The sequence below is a fragment of the Parus major genome, chromosome 21 (assembly GCF_001522545.3).
Source record: "Parus major isolate Abel chromosome 21, Parus_major1.1, whole genome shotgun sequence".
Taxonomy (NCBI): domain Eukaryota; kingdom Metazoa; phylum Chordata; class Aves; order Passeriformes; family Paridae; genus Parus; species Parus major.
The window spans coordinates 5423362-5443141 of NC_031789.1; the positions used below are offsets into that span (position 1 = coordinate 5423362).

General features: G+C 42.3%; 2 protein-coding genes across 9 annotated transcripts; one reads left to right on the top strand and one right to left on the bottom strand.

The window, feature by feature from the left end:
• Nucleotides 1-499: 499 nt before the first annotated feature.
• LOC107213651 lies at nt 500-10088 on the bottom strand. The gene is made up of 9 exons (XM_015648321.3): nt 9353-10088; nt 9100-9181; nt 8023-8176; nt 6528-6673; nt 4803-4979; nt 3989-4102; nt 2629-2715; nt 1628-1775; nt 500-1228 (listed from the first exon to the last, which is right to left on the bottom strand). Exons 1-9 carry the CDS (start codon nt 9361-9363, stop codon nt 1197-1199), a joined length of 951 nt encoding a protein of 316 aa, XP_015503807.1. The 5' UTR covers nt 9364-10088; the 3' UTR covers nt 500-1196.
• LOC107213650 (solute carrier family 35 member E2A-like) lies at nt 9533-19513 on the top strand. Of its 8 annotated transcripts, none has more exons than XM_033519300.1 (10): nt 9580-9624; nt 11155-11260; nt 12244-12756; nt 13555-13690; nt 14599-14726; nt 15021-15141; nt 15451-15504; nt 16158-16230; nt 16789-16934; nt 17637-19513. In XM_033519300.1, the coding sequence occupies exons 3-10, from the start codon at nt 12432-12434 to the stop codon at nt 17878-17880; spliced, it is 1227 nt and encodes a 408-aa protein (XP_033375191.1). In that variant the 5' UTR covers nt 9580-9624; nt 11155-11260; nt 12244-12431; the 3' UTR covers nt 17881-19513. The 8 variants fall into 8 exon arrangements, with proteins under 8 accessions (XP_015503796.1, XP_033375191.1, XP_015503801.1 ...); XM_015648311.3 differs by lacking the exon at nt 9580-9624 and adding an exon at nt 10206-10814; XM_015648310.3 differs by lacking the exon at nt 11155-11260 and having other exon boundaries at nt 9533-9624.
• The last annotated feature ends 267 nt before the right edge of the window (nt 19514-19780 follow it).

Below are 19780 nucleotides of genomic sequence, written 5' to 3' on the forward strand. Positions count from 1 at the left end.
GAGAAGGACTGAAAACATTATATTGTGATCTTCAAATGTTTAATTCTTCCATCAACACTGGTGACACTGGGACTTGTGGGATGAAGTTTCAGAGACAGCTGCTGCTCTGTCAGCCCCTGCAGTCTGGCCACACACCATTAACCTTTTCCTGCCTCCCTTGGGCTACAGATAAAGTAGATTTGATTCAGGTTTAGGAGATCAAGATGAGAAAAATACCTATTTGTTACAGAAGTTCTGATTTAGATGGCTAGGATGAGAAAAAAAAAACTACAGCACTTTTGACAGAATCCTTGTCAATCCCCCTAATAAGCTGCAATAAATTTTTAATTTTGTTTTTTGCAATGTCCAGCTGCCTGCAAATAAAGCTGTGTCTGAAGCAAAGTGTAATGGCAATGTCTACAGTATGCATGAATTCCAGTCCCAACCTCTTCCTTATTTAGTTTTGTAAGGGATTTCCCACTGAATTGGTGCTGGTCCTTGTGAAATAATTACCCATACACAAACTGTGCTTGTACTTTATTAAAAAATAGCCAGTAGTTAAAGGTTTCAGTCAATAAGATACCAAACTTTTAAATTACAATATTAAAGGCATAATTTGAACAGTCCCCCTGGTATGAAATGGCACCTTGGTTACACTGAGGGAGGGGTGAGGTTACAGGGAGTAGTTTTTATGGGTAGCTGGGGTTAAAAAGCAAAACAAAACTGAAATGTTCTAAAGCCAGAAGAGGAAAAAGAGCCCTAAACAGGGGACACCACTGTCACCAAACCATTAGGGCTGGACCTGCTCAGCAGTAGATCCAAGCTGGAAACTGATGGCATCACAATCCCCTTCTACACTTGGGTACAGAGGAAGGGTGTGCAAATATCCTTCATGATGTTTGTGTCTATCCAGGGAAAAAGCATTGGCAGGAGCACCATTTCCCACTCACATGCAGATGTGAACCCCCTGTGCTTTCAAAGCAGCAGAGCAGGAAAAGGAGTGAGTGAAAGCTGCTTGGTCCTGTCAGCAAGATCAGTGTATTTTGCTTTTTAAGCTCTGTACCACCTGCACTACTCCAAGGAACATGTGACATCTTCCTGAACCTTCTCCATTCTGGGAAAGTGATCCTTTATTGCCACCCTGGCTGCAGGTTCTTGGTCAGGAGTTCCTAGGGTGGCTTCACTCTGAGAGCTGCAGGGGGGAGCATGGGGAGGGCTCAGGAGTCAATCCTTCCATAGGAAGAAAACACTGTGGGAAGAGAGGGAGCTCAGTCAGCAGCGCTGCAGGGGCTCAGTGACTCTCAGGGAACAGGAGCTTTAGACTGTGTCACGTCAGTGCTCCCACATCCCTTTACTGTTTCTGTATTATACAGCATGAAATATTGCAAGTAGACTGAGATCTGCTCACACAGGTGTGATTTTTTGGACAGCAGCATTTCTTTCTCAGGTTGGCAGTAGCTTTCTTCAGGGAAAAGCCACACCTGTTCCACCCAACTTCTAAGCTTTGTCAACCTGGTAATTCTGAGGCTGCAGAACTGCTTGATTTGGGATCTGCCTTCTCCTGTGATTATCTCTAAGGATTTTCCTGGCTATTTTCCCTGTGACTGAATAGGCTCCACCTTCCCCAGTGAATTTTTGGGGTACTTACTTCTCTCCCTCAGTCCCTGCCCAAAGCTGCGGTAGACATGAACCAGAGCCCAGAACAGAACAGATTTTATGGCGACAGAAATGCAGGAACCAGTGATGAAAGCAGCTTCCAAGGTGTAAGAATTGCCTTTGCCCCACTCCCTTATCACCTGCAGGAAAGGGAGACATGAAACCATCACCACCTCCTGCAACAAAGCCTTGAAGCATAAGCTACAACATGCAACCAGGCACTGAATTTCTTACCAGGTGGTAATTGGGGGAAAAGAAAAACCCAACTGGTCACTTTGAAACCATCTCAGTTTTCTGATTTTTATGCTGTATGGACAGTGTGGAGTCCTGCTGTGCTCTGAGCAGCTCAAGCAGGCCTGGAATAATGGGAAGCTCCATTGGATAAATGGATCCCTGAGATTGTGGGTGGCTGCAGCCCCTGGGTGTGAAGGATAAGAAGCACTGGCCACTCTCATCATTCCCGCCCTGCCCAGGATGAATAGCCTGGCTTCCCCTTGCCCTCTTCTCTCCTCACCTCTGTTCACACATCTTGTGGGAGGTTCCCACTGATAAACGTTTTAGCAGTGTTACAGAGCCAAAAAAATGCCCCAAACTGGAGGTTTTTTGGGTTTGCACTGCCTTGTTTTGGCTACAACAGGATCCACAGCTGTGGATGCTGCCTAGGAAATTCTTTAAAATACAACAACTGAGCCCTGGTCAAATGCTCTGTCACCACTTGAGGGTTGTGAAGCAGGGGAGACATTTTTGAGGAGTTGTTTATCTTGAAGATTTTGTTTCATCTTTCCCTCATCATTCTTTGCAGGGACTTCCAGAGCCTCTCCCTCTGTTCAGTTCAAGAGCAACTTGACTTGGTTCCTGTCCTGAAAAGTTGACCCTGGAGAGGCAAGATGTGCTCTGCTCTCTTTAAATCCAGCAGGAGCTGCAGGGAAGGGGTGAGGCAGCACCTTTGGGGCATGAGGAGGAGGGCGAAACCCCCAGCCTTGCTCCCCTTACCGTGTAGAGCAGGTAGATGAGATAAACCACCTCAGGCACATTCTGAATCAGAAATACCCACACCAAAGGTTTCAGCTCTTTTAAAATCTGAAAAATGAGATACAGCTTTTTAAGTCATTGCTATATACTCTATGAAAGCTGCATGTTTTTCATAACATTGAAAATATTAAAAATAGCTGAGTTCTCAATTTTAGCTTTGCTCTCCACTTCCCTTCTCCACTAGTGTTTTTTAGCAGGAAATTCAGCTTGTTTTCCCGAGAGCTGGGCCAGGAGTGATGATGACCTTTCTCTCTGGGCACACTCAAGATTTTCTCTAGAAGCTGAATGTTTTCATAGGTAAGAGACTGAAAGCTCCCTGTGACTTTTTCTCCACCTTTCTTTTTACTACAGAGAAGTACAGTCACTGAGGAGCGAAGTGTGGGAGAAGCAAGAGTATTGAAGTGTCAGGAGAATTTAATTTCACAATTCACAATGGGACTTGGGAAAGAAGAAAAGAGACTACAGCAGCCCTGTGCTGGAAGGGCAAGTCTGAGCAAAGGAAGGAAAAGCAGCTGAGTCACTGGGGGTGACAGCAGTAACTGTGCCAATGTTAGGATTGGATTTTATGCATCTGATCAGTACCAGATTCCCCCCAAACCCAAATGTGATGTGTTTTAAAAGCACAATTTCAGCAAAACACATAGGGAGCTGAATTTCAGCTGTCAGGAATTTGTGTGGATGACTAAAGCAAACACTCCAGGAGCATAAAACAACATCCACCCCCAAAAACCCCTAAACTCCTTCCTGGTAATAAAAAACTCACTTATCTGATGTACTCTGGCCCTGATTCTGCAATCATTCTTGGAACAGAGGGTCAAGATTTCAGAGGACGTTCAGTCTGACATGAAAATGACGTTTCAAGTTCACAAATCTTTAGGTTAACCTAGAAACTGTTTCTGAGCTGTGAAAGAGATGTCCCAATAAAGGACCCCTCATCTTTTTGGTGTGGTTTCCTAAGGATTTAAGGCCTCACTCACTTTGTCTGTAACACTGTAATGATTTGGGGGACTGCTCCCGGTGTCACTCAGCCTTGGCAGAGAGGCAGAACTGCTGAAGTCAGTGTGATCCTCCAGATTTCATTAAAGTGATCAAGGACTGAGACTAAAACAATGTCCCTCAGAATGGTACAATGATAATGTGACTTTGTTTCACTCTGTGCGCTCAGTTTAGACCCAGATTTAGACAAAACCTCGCTTCAATATTGTGCTCTGCTTTTCTCCATCCTGGCTCCCTTCCCTGAGCCTGTGGGAATCCCTCAGGGTGAGGATGGGCAGTGCCAGGGGCTGTGTGACCCTGATGTTCTCTGCAGCTGCACACTCACTGCAATGATGCCCATGGTGACCTTCAGGCAGGCCCAGACGATGCCCGTGGCTGAGATGATGTTGTGCAGCAGGGTGATCTCATGCAGGCTGATCAAGAGGATGCACAGGCACAGCTGGGGGAGGCAAACATTTGATGAAATCATTCTTGGAGACCCTGCAGCCCCACCAAAAAATATCTGCCACAAACTCCCTGCAACAGCAAGTTAGGCACAGGTCTAAAAGCTGAAATTATTCCTCAGACAAGGACAGAAGTACTTCCCTGAATAACAGCAACCAGAAAGAACAGGGAGAGCAGATAAAGCAAAGTAATGCAGCAGTAAATAAGGATGAGAGGTGCTTAACAGAAGTAACAGATCTTGGGCTCACTTTTCCTATCTGTGTCCCCTATCTGTAACTTAATTTTCTTTCTTACTGCCCTGCTGGTCAAGTTCCCCTCTCCCACCCCAGAATCATTTCCTCAATGCAGGAGGCATCTGGAAATCAGGAGACTGTAGGCTGAGATGGGCAGGAATAACCTTGCTCAGGAAGCCATGGGTGGGTTGCAGCTCCTGGATGCAATTGTTTTTAGGGATAAACTTCCCAAAAAGAAGCTTCTGTTCTCCTTTTGTGCAGGACAATGATAAAATATATTTTGATTCATTTTTATGGACTTTAACTAAGCTAAGGCAAACACATGGAGCTACAACCATTATTAAGTTAATATAACAAAGGTAAGAGAGAGGATTACTCTTGGAATGGAATAATTCAACTCAGCCAGTCCAAGATCTTATCAATAAAAGGGAAAAAGGGAATCTGGGGGCCAGAGCTCTGTACCTGTGCCTGCAGATCAAAAGTGAGCATGGAAAAGCAGAGGTTGAGCATGAAGTACTGGGACTGGAGGCTCTCCAGGGCACCCCCCACTCGGAATGCCATCATGGACTGGCTCTGGATGAGGATGAGGGCACAGATCACATCAAAGGAGCCCACCAGAAGGATCAGCACAAAACGGGCCTGAGGGAAGAGAAACAGGATAGGAATGGCTACAACAGGCTGGCACTGGAATCCAGCTGGAAATACAGACAGGAGTAAGAAAATCTTCACAGAGACTGGTTCTGAGCTTCCTGTTGGAACAAATCAACCTTTCCCACTGGGGACAGGGGATTATTCTCAATGCTGGACTTGCAGAATTACAAGAAACACAGGTTTGTGTCTGTTTGTGCCCACTTTGCTGGAATTAACACTCCGTTTGTCCTGCTTTAAGGATGCTCAAGTAGCAAAACATCCTTCAGGATTACACTGATATGAAAATATTTATTACTAGAAATTATTGTGGCTCAGGAAGCAGAGTTACTGTAATCCAAGTTACCATTAGAGTAGTAAAAAAACCCCTAATAGTACTTTTCACATTTATACCAGACTTTACTTTGAAGTTCTTGTTTAATATTTAAACTGATGACTTGGCTGTGCATCTTAAAAGTAACCTGCATTTTTTGATGTCTGTTCTTTATTGACCCTACCAACCCAGTTTGCTACAGATAAAGTTGTTTAACTGAATGTCTAATTGATAAATAAACTGAATTGGCAAAGCTGCTTTTTCTCCCTCTCCCTTGCTTGGCTGCCACCTCTCCTGCTGAAGAACAATTTTTGGATGACTTCACAGCAGGGAAGCACCTTGTTGAGAAGTATGTGATAAAAAGAAAGCATTTCCTGGAAGCACAAGTGGGAATTTAACTACAGACCTCAGTAAGGCCTAGAATACAATCCTTTAATTTTTTACTGCTATAAAATGCAAACTTGGAGTGGCATTATTGTATCTTTTTGTTTCCTTGCAGGTTCCCATAAATCTCATAAAAACACATTTATGAGCACTGGCTAATGGCTGTGCTCACAGACTGGGGATTCCAGTTCTAGCCTAGGTTAGATTTATGTGACTTCAGGCCAGACATTTCACAGAGAGAAATCTGAAGCAGGGTAGGCGAAGGGTACATTTTACAGTCATTTTGTGTAATTCTTTGGTATTTCTATTATTTTTGGGTGCTGCCATAAGGAAACTCAGAGAACAGCTCAGAGAAGATTTGCAGTTGTGGGTGTGCACATTTTGTTGTTCAATAGGGACAATTCAGCCTGACTCTCTGTTATCAGTAACAATAATATATTTATAACAATTTATATACATAATATATAATATAGATGATTATACCATGCATATAATTATTATATACAATTACATATTATATAATATATACTATACATATAATGATATACTATATATAAAATATATATTATATATAATAAATGTAAAAGATAAATAAGAACTAAATAATGAATATATAAGAAATAAATAAAAATAATATTATATATATAACACTACATATAGTATATATAATAGCATATTTTATATATAACACAATACTATTATATAGTAATATGTATTAATATATATAATAATTTATTTTTATATAAATGTCTGTTACCACAGACATCATGCCTTCCTGATGACAGATTTTCAAACCCAAGCTGTGGGGGGAAGGAAAAGCTGGTTAAAAGCAGGAGACTGACCAGGAGTTTTGGCTTCTGCTCATCAGGGAGCACAGTGAAGTTGATGATGGAGCGGAGCATCACAAGCAGGATGGAGAGCACAAACACAACGAGCTCCTGGCGGTTCTCCTGCAGGATGCCCCTGCTCACATAATACACACAGAACACTGGGGAGGAGAGGGAATGTCAGTGCCAGCTCAAACAGGGGCAAAATTCCCTATTTTGGAGCCAAAGTGGAAGGATCAAAGTGTCCCTGAGGCTCCTCGGTCTTTGTTCTTACCAAGGAGCTTGAATCGTCTAATTAAAACATTCCCCACTGTGTTTAGCATACAATAAATTCAATAATTAGTTACACTAATTACTTGTGAAGTAACACTGTGAAAATGGAAGTGTATTATCCAAACTAGCAGCTGGGCTGGGTCATTCTATGAATACCACACTGAACATTATGTCCAGTTGTTTATTTGATTTAATAAAACAGCACCATTTTTGATAAAGAACTGAAATCAAATCATCTTCCCAGAGTAATTCAGGTGACTAAAAAGCAGTTTATTACTCACACACACCCTCCACAGTGCTGCATGTGTGGTCTGGCCACTGCACAGGGTTTGTGTGTGGAACTGAACATGTTTATTTAAGTGTGGAAATTTTGAAACACCCCACCCTGCAAACTATAATCCAAAAAATAACTGGGTGAGAACTGGTTTGAGTTTTATTTTTATAAAATACATCAAGCCCCCAGTCAGCTGTCACTGTGGTAAAAAAAAATGGTAAAAAATAAAGCAAAGCCTTTGTTCTTTCACAGGATGCTGCTGCAAATTCTTACCACAGCCAAAATAACAACAAATCTCTCTTTGCAAAGCACTGCTTCCTTAATTCTACACATCAACTCATCCAAATTTGTTGGGACATGGGGACAAGCATTGTACAAATTTTCAAATTAAATAATAACTTCAGTCTCCTTAAACAAACCTTTAGTAAATGAACTTCCTGTTTCACTGCCCTTAACAGGGACTGAGAAAATGAAAAAAATTATTGGCCAATTACAAAGCAAATCATGTGATTTTTCTGGACATGACTTCAGGAAGACCTGAAAGGCTTAAGATGGTATTTCCTTTTTTTGCAAATTCAGCTGTTAAATCCACAGAGATCTGTACAAATTTGAAAATAAGCTCTTTTTTGGTCATCAGGCTTTTTGCAGAGCTGGCATATGCACATGAAATTTCCTGAAATCCTCGTGTTTTCACGTTAACTTCTGTTTAATACAAATGGACCTAAGACGTTTCTGCTGAAGCTCTGATTGGAAATACCCAAGGAGGGAAGCTTGGAGTGTGGACACCTGAATTCCCAGCATATTATGGCTCAGACACTAAAATAGGAAGTGGTGAGTTTTTCTGGCATAGCTGAAAATCCAGTATCTCTTATATAATAGACTTCAGTTGCTCCTTAATCACATCATTATTATTATTATTATCATCGTTTTCATTATTTACTCTATTCAAACTGGATTTCTTACCAACTCCAACCAACTGAATAAAGGAAATGGTGAAATCCTCCTCAGTCTGGCGCACCAATGTCTCTATGGTCAGCCCTATGACACTCAGTAGGGACAAAATAGTGACACAGAAGTAGATCTTCACAGGGAATGAGAGCTCTGAACATGGTTTTATCTGTAAAGGGAGAAAATTCTTTAACACATCCTGCAGAATAAATTCATTGCTGTTCCTAAAAATCACATTGGGGCGAGTGGGATAAATGAGGCAGTGCAGGGTTTCCTTTGGGAAGATAAACTCCACAACTGGAATGAATCTCCCAAACTGCTGAGGAAGGGAGAAGTCTAACTTTATTTCATAATTAATCTCAGCCTAGATTGTCCCAGTTTATACCCACAGCCCTTGTGCCTCACAAGGCCATGGTATTATAATCCATAACACAAAGATTGCCAATGCCCACATATACATGTCAGAGCATGGAAATAACATTTCCCCACTCTTTTAATTCGAGAAAACTGTAAAGACAGGGCCAGCGTTCTCAGTAAGGCTAAGTCCTATTTTCTTATATTGAAATACTTTAGGTGGAGCAACATCCTCACAGGAATTTAACACTTGCTTTGTTCAGCTGGAGAAGACTGAGGGGGACCTCAGGGTCTGCAGCTCCTCCTGAGGGACAGCTCCTGTCCTCTGGGACAGGACCCTGAGAAGAGCTGGAGCTGTGCCAGGGGAGGTTTAGGTTGGATTATGGGAAAGGTTCTTTTCCTAGAGGGTGCTGGGCACTGCCCAGGCTCCCCAGGGAATGGGCACAGCCCCAAGAGCTCCAGGAGCTGTCAGGGATGCCCAGGGTAGGATTTTCGGGTGTCTGTGCAGGGCCAGGAGCTAGATCAATGACCCTGAGGGTCCTCTCCAGCTCAGGACACTCCACGACGCTGTCAGCAGAGCTGTGATAAGCCTCGGAGCGCGGACACCTGACTCCCTGATCCACCTGACTTCGGACGCTGATTCGGACGCGGATTCGAGCCGTGTTTTTACATCCACCCCCCGGGCAGAGAAAAGCGGAAGACACCGGCAAGCTACTGCAGCAGCAGAGATGTACTCACGGGGCCGCAGGGCGTGGGGATGAGCTGCCGGTGCCGCGGGGTGAGATTGGGTAGGCTAGGCCCCGCCGGAGCCGCGGCGCCGCTGTGGGAGAGAGAGCGGGGCCGTCAGGGGGTCCGTACCATCCCCACAGCGGAGGAGAACCGCCCGCGAACCCCCACTCCCAGCACAGGCGCCTCCAGGCGAGGCGCGGGGAAAGCGCAGGGAGGCGCCCCCGTGCCGCCCATGGTGTGGTGTGGCCTGGCCCGGCCGTACCTGCCGTCCATGGCGCCGGCCGCACGTCGCGTCCCGTCCTGGCGGCAGGTCCTACATAGCTGCAGAGGGGTCCCGGCGGCGCTTCCGGGGGCCGGCCCGCTTAGCGTCACTTCCCCGGCACGGCTGGGGAGCGCCGCTTGCGATCCTCCCGGGCGGCGGGGCCGTCGCGCTCCCGCCCCTCCGTCCTGGGAGTCCCCTCGGCGCTGGGCATCCCACCCAGCTGGATGGAGGGGCGGCCCGCAGCGAAGCGCTCTGCGCGGTTCTACCCGGATGTGCGTGCCCTGTAATCCTCTTCTGCTTTGCGTGGTTTCCTCGTGGTTTTTGGTAAAATGGCCTCCCCGCCGCCGCGGTGACAAAGGGGCGAGCCCGGCGCTTGGCTCCGGTGTGCCCGGCCACCTCCCGGGGCTCGGCCGGGTGGTGCGCGGCTGGACCCGCCACTTCAGCTCCGGCCACGGCAGGGGATGGGCAGCCGCTGCCCGGTGGTACCGGAGCCCGGTGCTACCGCAGCCTGGTGGTACTGGAGCCGTGCGGCAGCAGCGAATGCAGGTGGCAGCCGGGATGCGCTGAGGGCTCCAGGGATGGAGGAGGGGAAGAAGGGAGGGTTGGGAGCGGCGAGCGCTGCCGCGGAGGACAATCCCGGGCCGGGCCCGCGCATGGGAAAGCCGGGGCTGAAAAGCCCCTGGGCCCGCAAGCTGGGTCGGAAGGGTCGCGGTGCTCCCGGGGAGGGCTCCTAACCCCGCTCAGGTGCGGCGATGCTCCGGGAGCTGCGGGCACCGGGACACGGGCGGGAATGGGAATGGGCTGTGGGGAGCCGGTTGGGAATGCGGAGGGAAGGCTCTGGGAGTGGGTGAAGCAGAAGCACAGCTGGAGTGCCACGAAGTGCTAAGTTGTTTCAGCCTTTCTGCGTCTTCTGCTGTTGTATTTATGGTGTTTGTAACATCTTAGATGCTCTCGTTGCCATTAGCGAAGCAGTGTTAATGAGTGACGCTTGCTCAGGGTGCTGAATTTTGTGCATTTGCTGCGTTGGGAGCAATGTTTGAGTGACCTTTTGCATAACAGATGAAGGGTCATGGACACAACCCTTTGTTTTTTCACTGTCAGATCAACCTTAGCTTATCAAACTCTTACAATATATTTGAACTTTTGTTTCTATTTGTGGAAAGTCGACTTTCTAAAGGTCTTTGTGGATATTTTTTTCACCCTAATATATTGTTACTGGGAGTGTAGTTAAGGGTTGGAGAAGGTACAAGGAATCTAAGAGGCACTCAGCTGCTGGTTCTTTTGAGTTGGAAGATTGAGTCTTTGTGTGTAATCCAAGAGAAACAATTGCCAACCACTGCCATGTTTTCATCTGTTGGTAAACATCAGCTGCTGGTTGGCCTTGAGGGAGGAAGACTGAATTAGTTCCAGATGGAGAACTCTTTCAGCCCATTTAGACTTTCCAGTTGATTTAAGCCAGCAGGTCAGTAATTTAGGGGAGTAGTTTTATTCTTATTTGCTGTTCTGCTTCCTGCTGTGTGTGGAATCAGTGATATCAAATCTGATATCTCAGAGGGTGGGGCTTTGGTTGTGCTTAATTGGCTTTGGTTTTAATTAAGTTCTATAAACAGAAAAGATATTTTAAAGCTGTGATAATTAACTCTTTTGAATGTAGAGGGGTATTTTTTTAATGACCTGGAAAAGGAGGAGTAAAGAATCCATTTTTCCTAACAAATTCTCTTGGAGAATGTATATCTTTTTTTCAAGGTCTTGTATTAAACTGGGTTACCACAAGTTCATGGTTTAATGTGATTGTGTCATAGGGTCCCATATTTCAATGTGCTGTTGGCATGAATTCCTGAAAAAATGTGAAGAGATAAGGGCATGCGGATGGAAATCTTCAGTGCATGGCTGTGGTAACTAGAGAATGTGAGGAATGGAAAATTTCACTGTGAAGTAGCTGCTGTGTAGGATACTGACATGAGATCTTTAGCTCCTCAATGCCTCTTTCTGATTTATTTGAGATGTCACACTGGACGTTTAAAAAGCATTAAAAATAAAATCTTAAAAAAAAAGAAAACAGAATGAACTGCTCACAAAGTCAAGGCAGGTGCAGTAGCTCTCGTCACAGCTCTTGGATTTCTCTTGCTATTGATTATGAGAGGAGTAAAGACCACAGAGTGGTTTTGTTGTTGTCTCTGCTACTGTAACTTGCCACATTTTGTGTAATTTGTAAAAGAAAAGAGCTCTGTTTGCAAATCATTTAATGCCTATTGTTGCTAAGTCTGTTAGAAAGGCTTTAAGAATTGCAGGTGCTAATACTGACTGTCATGGTATAGCAAAATGAGGAAGATTGCGTTATGCCCATGTAATTAAACAGATGACCACTCTGGAAAGCTCTTGGATGTGTTTCCCTACCTTTTTTACCTGGATACATTTACCAGGGTTGCTCTGTGATTACTGGGAGTTACAGCTTTTGATTATCGATCTCTCTGACTCAGGTTGATAACAGGTTAATTAGTACTAAGGGCAGAGGTTCCTGCTTGGATTTGCTGGGTTGGAAAGATTTTTCTGGGGAGTGTTTAAAGACAGAGTGAGGTCAAAAACACTGCAAAGTCTGGAAGAGGAGTTAGTTATAATTCGAATTGTGTTGAGGTGCTCCAGAGGAAAAAGGGCATAAAAACACAAAGTCTGGAGGGTGGGTGGGTGTTATTTTAGAATAAAAAACCTCCCTAAGATAAGTTCTTGTTGCTTAATCTTGGCATGAAGACATCAGGAGTTCAAAATCCAGTCTGAAGGATTACAGAAGTGTCTTTATCTTTCATAAAGTTCAGGTGAAATGTGCTATCTTTGCTGCATTAGAGATGTAAAACGTCACACATGTTTCTTCTTTCTCTTTTTTTCCCTTTTAGGCAGCAAACATGGAGCAGCCCACATGAAGAAGCATGTGGAGTTTATATTCCTGCAATATGTTCTTTGGAGGACCAATTTTCCAGGCCCCTGGGCGATGAAGCATTAACCACATGACATTTTTGTTTCAACAAGTGCTGTATCAGTGTTGCTTTGTGTGAAGGACAGATACTCATTTCCTCACCTCACCATGTCGGCTGCAACAAGTGCCCTGACTCCGGCATCCCTAAGTCCTCCCCAGCTGGAGGAGAAGCCAAAGGGAAAATCCCTGTTCCAGCTGGGTTCATTCTTTGCTAACAGGAGTGAGAAATTTGTGATTGCTCGCAGTGACAGTTTGCCAGAGGAGAATGTCCTGAAAATCACAATCACAGAGACCACGGTCATCGAATCCGACCTGGGCATCTGGAATTCTCATGCTCTCATCTACCTCACTTTGTGGTTTTTCTTCAGCTTTTGCACTCTGTTCCTTAACAAATACATTCTGTCCTTGCTGGAGGGAGAGCCCAGCATGCTCGGTACCCTGCTTTTCCTGAATTCCAGGGAGAGATTTATTTATTTTACTGGAACAGGAGCGCCAGAGGCTGCCAGAACTCCCAAAGCATTTGGATAATGCTGCCAGGCCCAGAGTGGGGTTGTTGGGGTGTCTGTGCAGGGATAAGAGTTGGGCTGGATGATCCCTGTGGGTCCCTTCTAAATCAAGATATGATTCTATGATTGATAATCCCAGATCATCTCATATAAACGTGAGGGAGAGAATGGTTCAATTGAAGTGAAAAATGCTTAGTTTGGGAGATGTGGGGAGGGATCTTGAGGCTGGGAACTTGGGATTTTGGCCTTTAAACTGGCTTCTGACACTGTCCTTTCCTCCACTTGCTGAAAGATTAAATTTTGCTTGTAGAGGAGCTTGAAGGGGGGGAAAAAAAACAGTAATTTTTTTTGTTTTCTGTGTTGGAGGGTTTAACAAAAAGTCATATTTTAAGTCAGTTGTTGGTGCTCTCCAGAGCTGTGCAGTGCCAAGAGTTGTCTTTGGTGATCTTTGTTATCCAGTGGCCATTTTAGTTCTTTTTTTTTCTTCTTAAGGGGCAAACAAAGGGCAGTTTATCTGTGAACCAGGTTTTTAAACATTTGCTTTATTGTGCTACCTTGCTTAGAAGCAAAAGGCTTTTATGAGAATATATAAAATATACACAGTCATTTCTAAACTGCCAAAAATACTGCATAGATTCTTGTGTCAGAAATTTTCTCATGAAAATCAATTTGTTATGCTCCAGCTTCTGATCTGACTTTATTTCTGTTCTCTGATCCTCCTTTAGGTGCTGTTCAAATGCTTTCCACCACCTTCATTGGCTGCATCAAGATGTTTGTTCCATGCTGTCTGTACCAGCACAAAACCCGCATCTCCTATCCCCCCAATTTCATCATGATCATGCTCTTTGTGGGATTAATGAGGTAAATGGGAAAGATATCCTGCAGTATCTTTGCTAATATTTGTGGTTTTCCAAACCAAATCTGTGTTTTTATGTCTCTCTGCTTTGATAAGGTGTTTTGAGTATTCATCTTTTCCCCCACAAGAAATATCCCAGGATAATCTTATTTTTATTTGCTGTTGTTCCTTTTCCCAGATGTCAAGTTTTTTGCCTTCCCATTACATTTTCATTTTTTCAGAGTTCACTTCTCTTTCCATTTACTCTCTTCCTGCTCTCTTTTGAGGCTGATGTTTGTTTAGTGCATTAATATTTACCAGCCTTTTGCTTCAAAAGTGTTCCAGGCTATTAAAATTTATCTTTTGAAAAGTAAATATTTGCTGCGCACTAGGATAGTATCAGTTTGTGGTCGAGGAAGGAACAAAAATGCCTGGTTTTGTTTCCTCTACCATCCAAAACTGATAAAGAAAATCAAATAAGAGATAAATTCAATTAATTTCAGGGTTTAAACTGTGGTAATTGTGTGGCATATCTAATTTATACTAAAGATAACTGCCGATAAATTTTCCTCAGTGAATTACTGTTTCTCAGAAGATTTTCACTTTTCTAACTGTGCCTGTTGAAAACTTTGGCTTACAAAATGATCACTTGAACCTTGGAGTGTGCTAAAAAGTAAATTTGTTTTCTGGAAATCCACTCTGCAGCCAAAGACATTCCACAATTGCCCAAGGGTGCCTTTATTTGCTTTAAATAATGTTTAAGCCAGAACTGAAAGAAATAGATCTGGCCTTGGAGTTGCAGGAGAAATCACAGTGCAATTATTTTTATGCTGCATGTTTAAGAGTAGCTCATGAAGCATTATTTTTAGGTTTCTTCTAGTGCACTAATTCCTTTTTTTTTTTATTAATTTCTTGTGATTTTCTTTTGCTGCAGATTTGCAACAGTGGTCCTGGGCCTGGTCAGCCTGAAGAATGTGGCAGTTTCATTTGCAGAAACTGTGAAAAGCTCTGCTCCTATTTTCACTGTCATCATGTCCCGGATGATTTTGGGGGAATACACTGGTGACTCTTGAAATGAGATTTAATTACTCTCTATTCAAGGTCAAAGAATGACCACTGAAATATAATAAATGCAGCTGAAGAATCAGTCTGAACACATTGAGTTTGTAGAATTAAAAGAGTTTGGTGTGAGGGGATTGTTATTTTTTTGTCAAGGAATCATTGTGGCTTTAAATAACTGAAGTTCAGTGTGGTCCTGTTTTCTTGCTGTTCAGAATTTCAAATTCTTTCAAAATTTAGAGTGGGATACATTAAAAATGCAGCAATGAAACTGAGATTGGCCCTTTTCTTCTGCAGGATTGCTGGTGAATCTCTCTCTGATCCCTGTGATGGGAGGGCTGGCTTTGTGCACTGCCACTGAAATCAGCTTCAACATCCTGGGCTTCTCTGCAGCTCTGTCCACCAACATCATGGACTGGTGAGGCACCAGGAGAGCTCTGGTGGTGGAAAAAATCAATTAATTTTATTAGGAGATGGAAGAAAATTGTTTAACATAGTTAATTCTGTAGAGTGCATTGAAATGTTGGTATTGAAAATGTATTTTTAACAAATTACTCACTTTCATATCTAACAGCATTATTGAGATTAAATAATAAAACTTCATTAGACCAAACTCCTTTCTGTACTTGTAGAAAATATTTATCAGGATTGATTGACTGACTGAATTGTTCTAGCTAAAACACAGCTAAATGGTGGTTTTAATTTTTTTTTAATTTTTCTTCTCTAGTTTGCAAAATGTCTTTTCCAAAAAACTACTCAGTGGAGATAAATACAGATTTTCGTAAGTATTCAAAACATTTCAGGCTTGATTATAATAAAGCTGCATAAAGAAACTAAATATTTATCATTATGTTGCACCAGAAGGTGTAAATCTGATCACCTCTATCATTTTATCGGGGCGAGCAAACTCCCCTGAGCTCCCTACTCAAGTTTCATAATCAGCTACAACGCCCAGAAATAAAAAGTTTAAAATATAACTATTTCTATAATTTTTTTTTCTATAGTTATGTATGGCTTACATAATTGTTTATAAAATACTTATTTAATATATTTTATACATATAAATAAATATATATAAATAAAAATAAATAATAAGTAAATGATAATATATAAATTATATCTATAAACTTATATATATATAAATAATAAATATAAATAAACCCCCTAAAAATACTATTTTCACAGCAATCAGTCCTTACTCTGTAGTCAGAAACCATCCTTAACACTGGGTGCAGAAAGCAACTTTTTAACTCTGAAACTTAAACCAAGAGTAAAGTCTTGTGTTAAAAAGTACCTTTAATAATATATTTGTATTTTACCATGAGATAAAAAACTACTTTTGGTGTTTGGTGCCTTTTACTTCAGTCCCTGACAGCAAATCTCTCTTTTCTTTTAAAAAGGAAGTTTTAAATAAATTTTTTTTCTTCTTTGTAGAGCCCCAGAGCTTCAGTTCTACACAAGTGCTGCTGCTGTGATTATGCTTATTCCAGCTTGGATATTTTTCATGGTAATTTGAATTCATTATTTTAATGAATTTAAGCTTGTTTTTTAGTGAATTTAGGTTTGGGGTTTTTTTTAATTGTAAGCAGAATGTACAAAAAAGGTTAATCTTAAATTTTACCTTTTATCCTTCCAATGTTTTAAAATCAGCCTGAAATATAATTCATCCAATGTTTGCAAGAGATTGGGTGAGTAAAAAAGAGAAAATGGTAAAAGAAATAATTTAATATAGACGTCAGTTAATCCAAAAAGCCTGAGTTTATCTCAGGATTTTTCAGTTAAAATAATGATTTTATCTCAGTGCATTTGTGGTTTCAGATAAAAACTTGCAAACAAAATATGGAACATTTGTTGACTTTTGTTGATATTCATGTGGTATACAGAAATATTAACTCTCTGAAAGCAAATTGTTTTTGAGAAAAAATTACAAGATCTAAATGTCTTGTATGTTTTAGGTTTTGTTGGGCTAAAATTTAAATGTAAAATTCTATCTGCTTCTAACAGTTGGGTGAAAAATCACTTGGATTTTTCTTATATTCCTTTTTTTTTTTTTTTTTTTTTTTAGGATGTCCCTGTGATTGGGAAAAGCGGGAGGAGCTTCAACTACAACCAGGATATTGTCATTCTCCTCCTGATAGATGGAGTCCTCTTCCACCTGCAGAGTGTCACAGCCTATGCCTTGATGGGGAAAATTTCTCCTGTGACTTTCAGGTAAAATTATCAGGAGCATTATTTTTATCTATTTTTTTGTCAGGACCACTATTGTAGAATATTTTGTGTCAGGAACACTATTTTTTCATTTTTGTCACAAACGCTGTTTTCTATTTTTTTGGTCAGGAACACTATTTTATACCCTTTTGTCAGAAACGCAATTTTATATTCCTTTTAGGAACAGTATTTTATAATTTTTTTTTTGGTCAGAAACACCATTTTATAATTTTTTGGTCAAGAACACTATTTTGCATCTTTTGGCAGGAACATTATTTTCTATTCTTTTTTTACCTGCTCAGTATTTCTGCTTGAGAGCCAGGCAGTAAAAGTAGTGTGCAAAGAGGTGAATGAGGAAAATCACGGGATGGTTGGGGCTGGAAGTGGAATTTGAGGTGGCATTTGAAAAAAGGAAAACTAAAGGTATTGTGCAAAGACATGAATTAGGTAAATCATAGGATGGCTGGGGCTGGAAGTGGTGGCTAGAAAAAAAGGAAAATTAAAGGTATTTTGGGAAGAGATGAAGAAGTGAAATTCCAGGATGGTGGGGGTTTGAAGTGGCATCTGAGGTGGTGTTTAGGAGCAAGGCAGACATTAAAGACTGGCTGTGGGATGTGGCAGAGCTGCTCATGTCCTAGCTGTCCCCACCGTCCTCGCTGTCCTTTCTGTCCCCACTGTCCCTGATGTCCATGCCGTTGTCTGCAGCGTTGCCAGCACTGTCAAACATGCCCTGTCCATCTGGCTCAGCATCATCGTCTTTGGGAACAAGATCACCAGCCTGTCAGCCGTGGGCACTGTCCTGGTCACCATGGGGGTCCTGCTCTACAACAAGGCCAAGCAGCACCAGCAGGAGACCCTTCACAGCCTGGTCATAGCCCCACAGCCCCTGCCGGGACCCACTGAGGACACTGAGCCTCTGATCCCCAAGGATTTGGAACCCTATGATTAATGTGGCTCATTATCCTGCCAACCAAGCGAGGCTCCAAGGAAATCCTTCTGGATGTGGTTTTTCCTTTGGTTCCTTTGAGTTCCTGGCAAGTCTTGCCCAGGACTTGAAGCAGGAAGGATCTGGGAAGAATCCAAGAAAGCCTTGGGAATCTTATGCCCCAAAGAGAGGACCTGGAATGTAAATGTGGACTTTGTTGTCTTTCCTCGACTGCAAATCATGTCCAAGCTTGTGTTAGTGAAGGAACTTTGGTGTCTTGTGGGAAAACAATTCCTGTCTCCCTCCCCATGCAAATAATGTGAAAATGTGGCCCCACACTGAATTCTGCTGGCAGAGGGATGGAATTGGTGCCTCATGGAAATTCCCAGTTGTTGCTTTGTATTTCCTGCATCCTCTGTCGTTCCTGTGTGGTGTAGAGATGGAAGACGTCCAAGGCAGGGATCTCCCCACTCTGCTCTGCTCTGGGGTGGCCTCAAGGATCTCAAGCCCTAAGGAATTTTTGGGCCCTCAAAACCTGCCAGAGCTCCAGGAGCATTTGGACAGCACAAGATGGGATTTTGGGGTGTCTGTGCAGGGCAGGAGTTGATCCTTGTGGGTCCCCTCCAACTCAGGATATTCCATCATTCCAAGAGGGATTAGAATTCCCACCTTTCTCTCCCAAAAAACCAACTTTATAGGTTTGGTTGAAGCAAACTATGGGCAATGAGCTGTGGTGAGCACCAACTGCTGACTACAAATCCAGGATTTGTAGTGGTTTTCCTCCTAAAATGTAACATGGGATTATCACATTCCAATGGTTTACTGACAAAACTGACATGCAAGTGTTCACACACATACCCTTTGTAAATGGAGTGTTGAATTCAATACTTGTAGTTGCTTAGAGGTAAAAAAACACCTGAAAATTGTGGTGAGAAAAGAAGCAGAATATCTGTATTTCTATAAGAAACCATTTTGTTGTTTTAATTTCATTTTCATGAGGAAAGAAATTGATGGGGTATTTTATATTATTTCTAAGAGTGCAACAAAAGGCTGCCTTTTAGAAACTCAGGGTTATGAGTCTGACCTGCATGTAAAATATCTAATTTCTCATTATATAAAGAAATCTCAGAGGCATCTGTGACAGATGGAAGGGAGGAATATTAACCATAAACTGAGGCAAATCTTTATTTCTGCTGCTTGTAAGTTTCTTTTTTTTTAAACGACATTTGTTTTTGTGGTAGAGCAAAGGTTAAAAGTTAACTTTCCTTTTCAAAATTCTGAAGAACAGTCATTTTTTTTGGCAAAAAAAGCGCACATGTAGTTACAAAAACATTCACATGGGCTTTTTGGAAACAAAACTTAAGTTAAAATGAGTGGATTTTCATAATTGCCACCCTTCTGGGAGGTTGGAGCATGGATATATAGTGGGTCTTTATGCTAAAAATAATGACTAACTGGAAGTTACCAGTGGAATTCCTGTAAAATTATATTTACACTTGTAATTACATTTCCACACCGAAGTGGCTGCCTGGGGCAGATTCCCCAAAGATCTGTGGAAAGGAAATACCAATTTTATCATTCTTGTGTATGTGACACATCTGTGGTATTTCGTTTTCTTTTGTATTCCTGTCACTTTTATAAAAGCTATGGACTGTGGCGTGCTGCTCTGTGTTTTTTTTTGTTTGTTTTCTGCCAAATACACTGAGATTTTTTTAAAGTACAACTGCAAAAAAAAAATAAAAATAAAAAAAGTGTGGTTTGTGTCATATTTCTGCTTTAGGTGACAGAAATCCCAGCTCTGGTCTCACATAAATCCCACCATCAGCTGCTTCATTTTAAAGCCCAGCAGGTTTTTGCTTTTCTGTGACCTAAACAGAGCCCTGGGAGGATTTGGGAATGGGATTTGAACCCCTGGAGAAGCTCA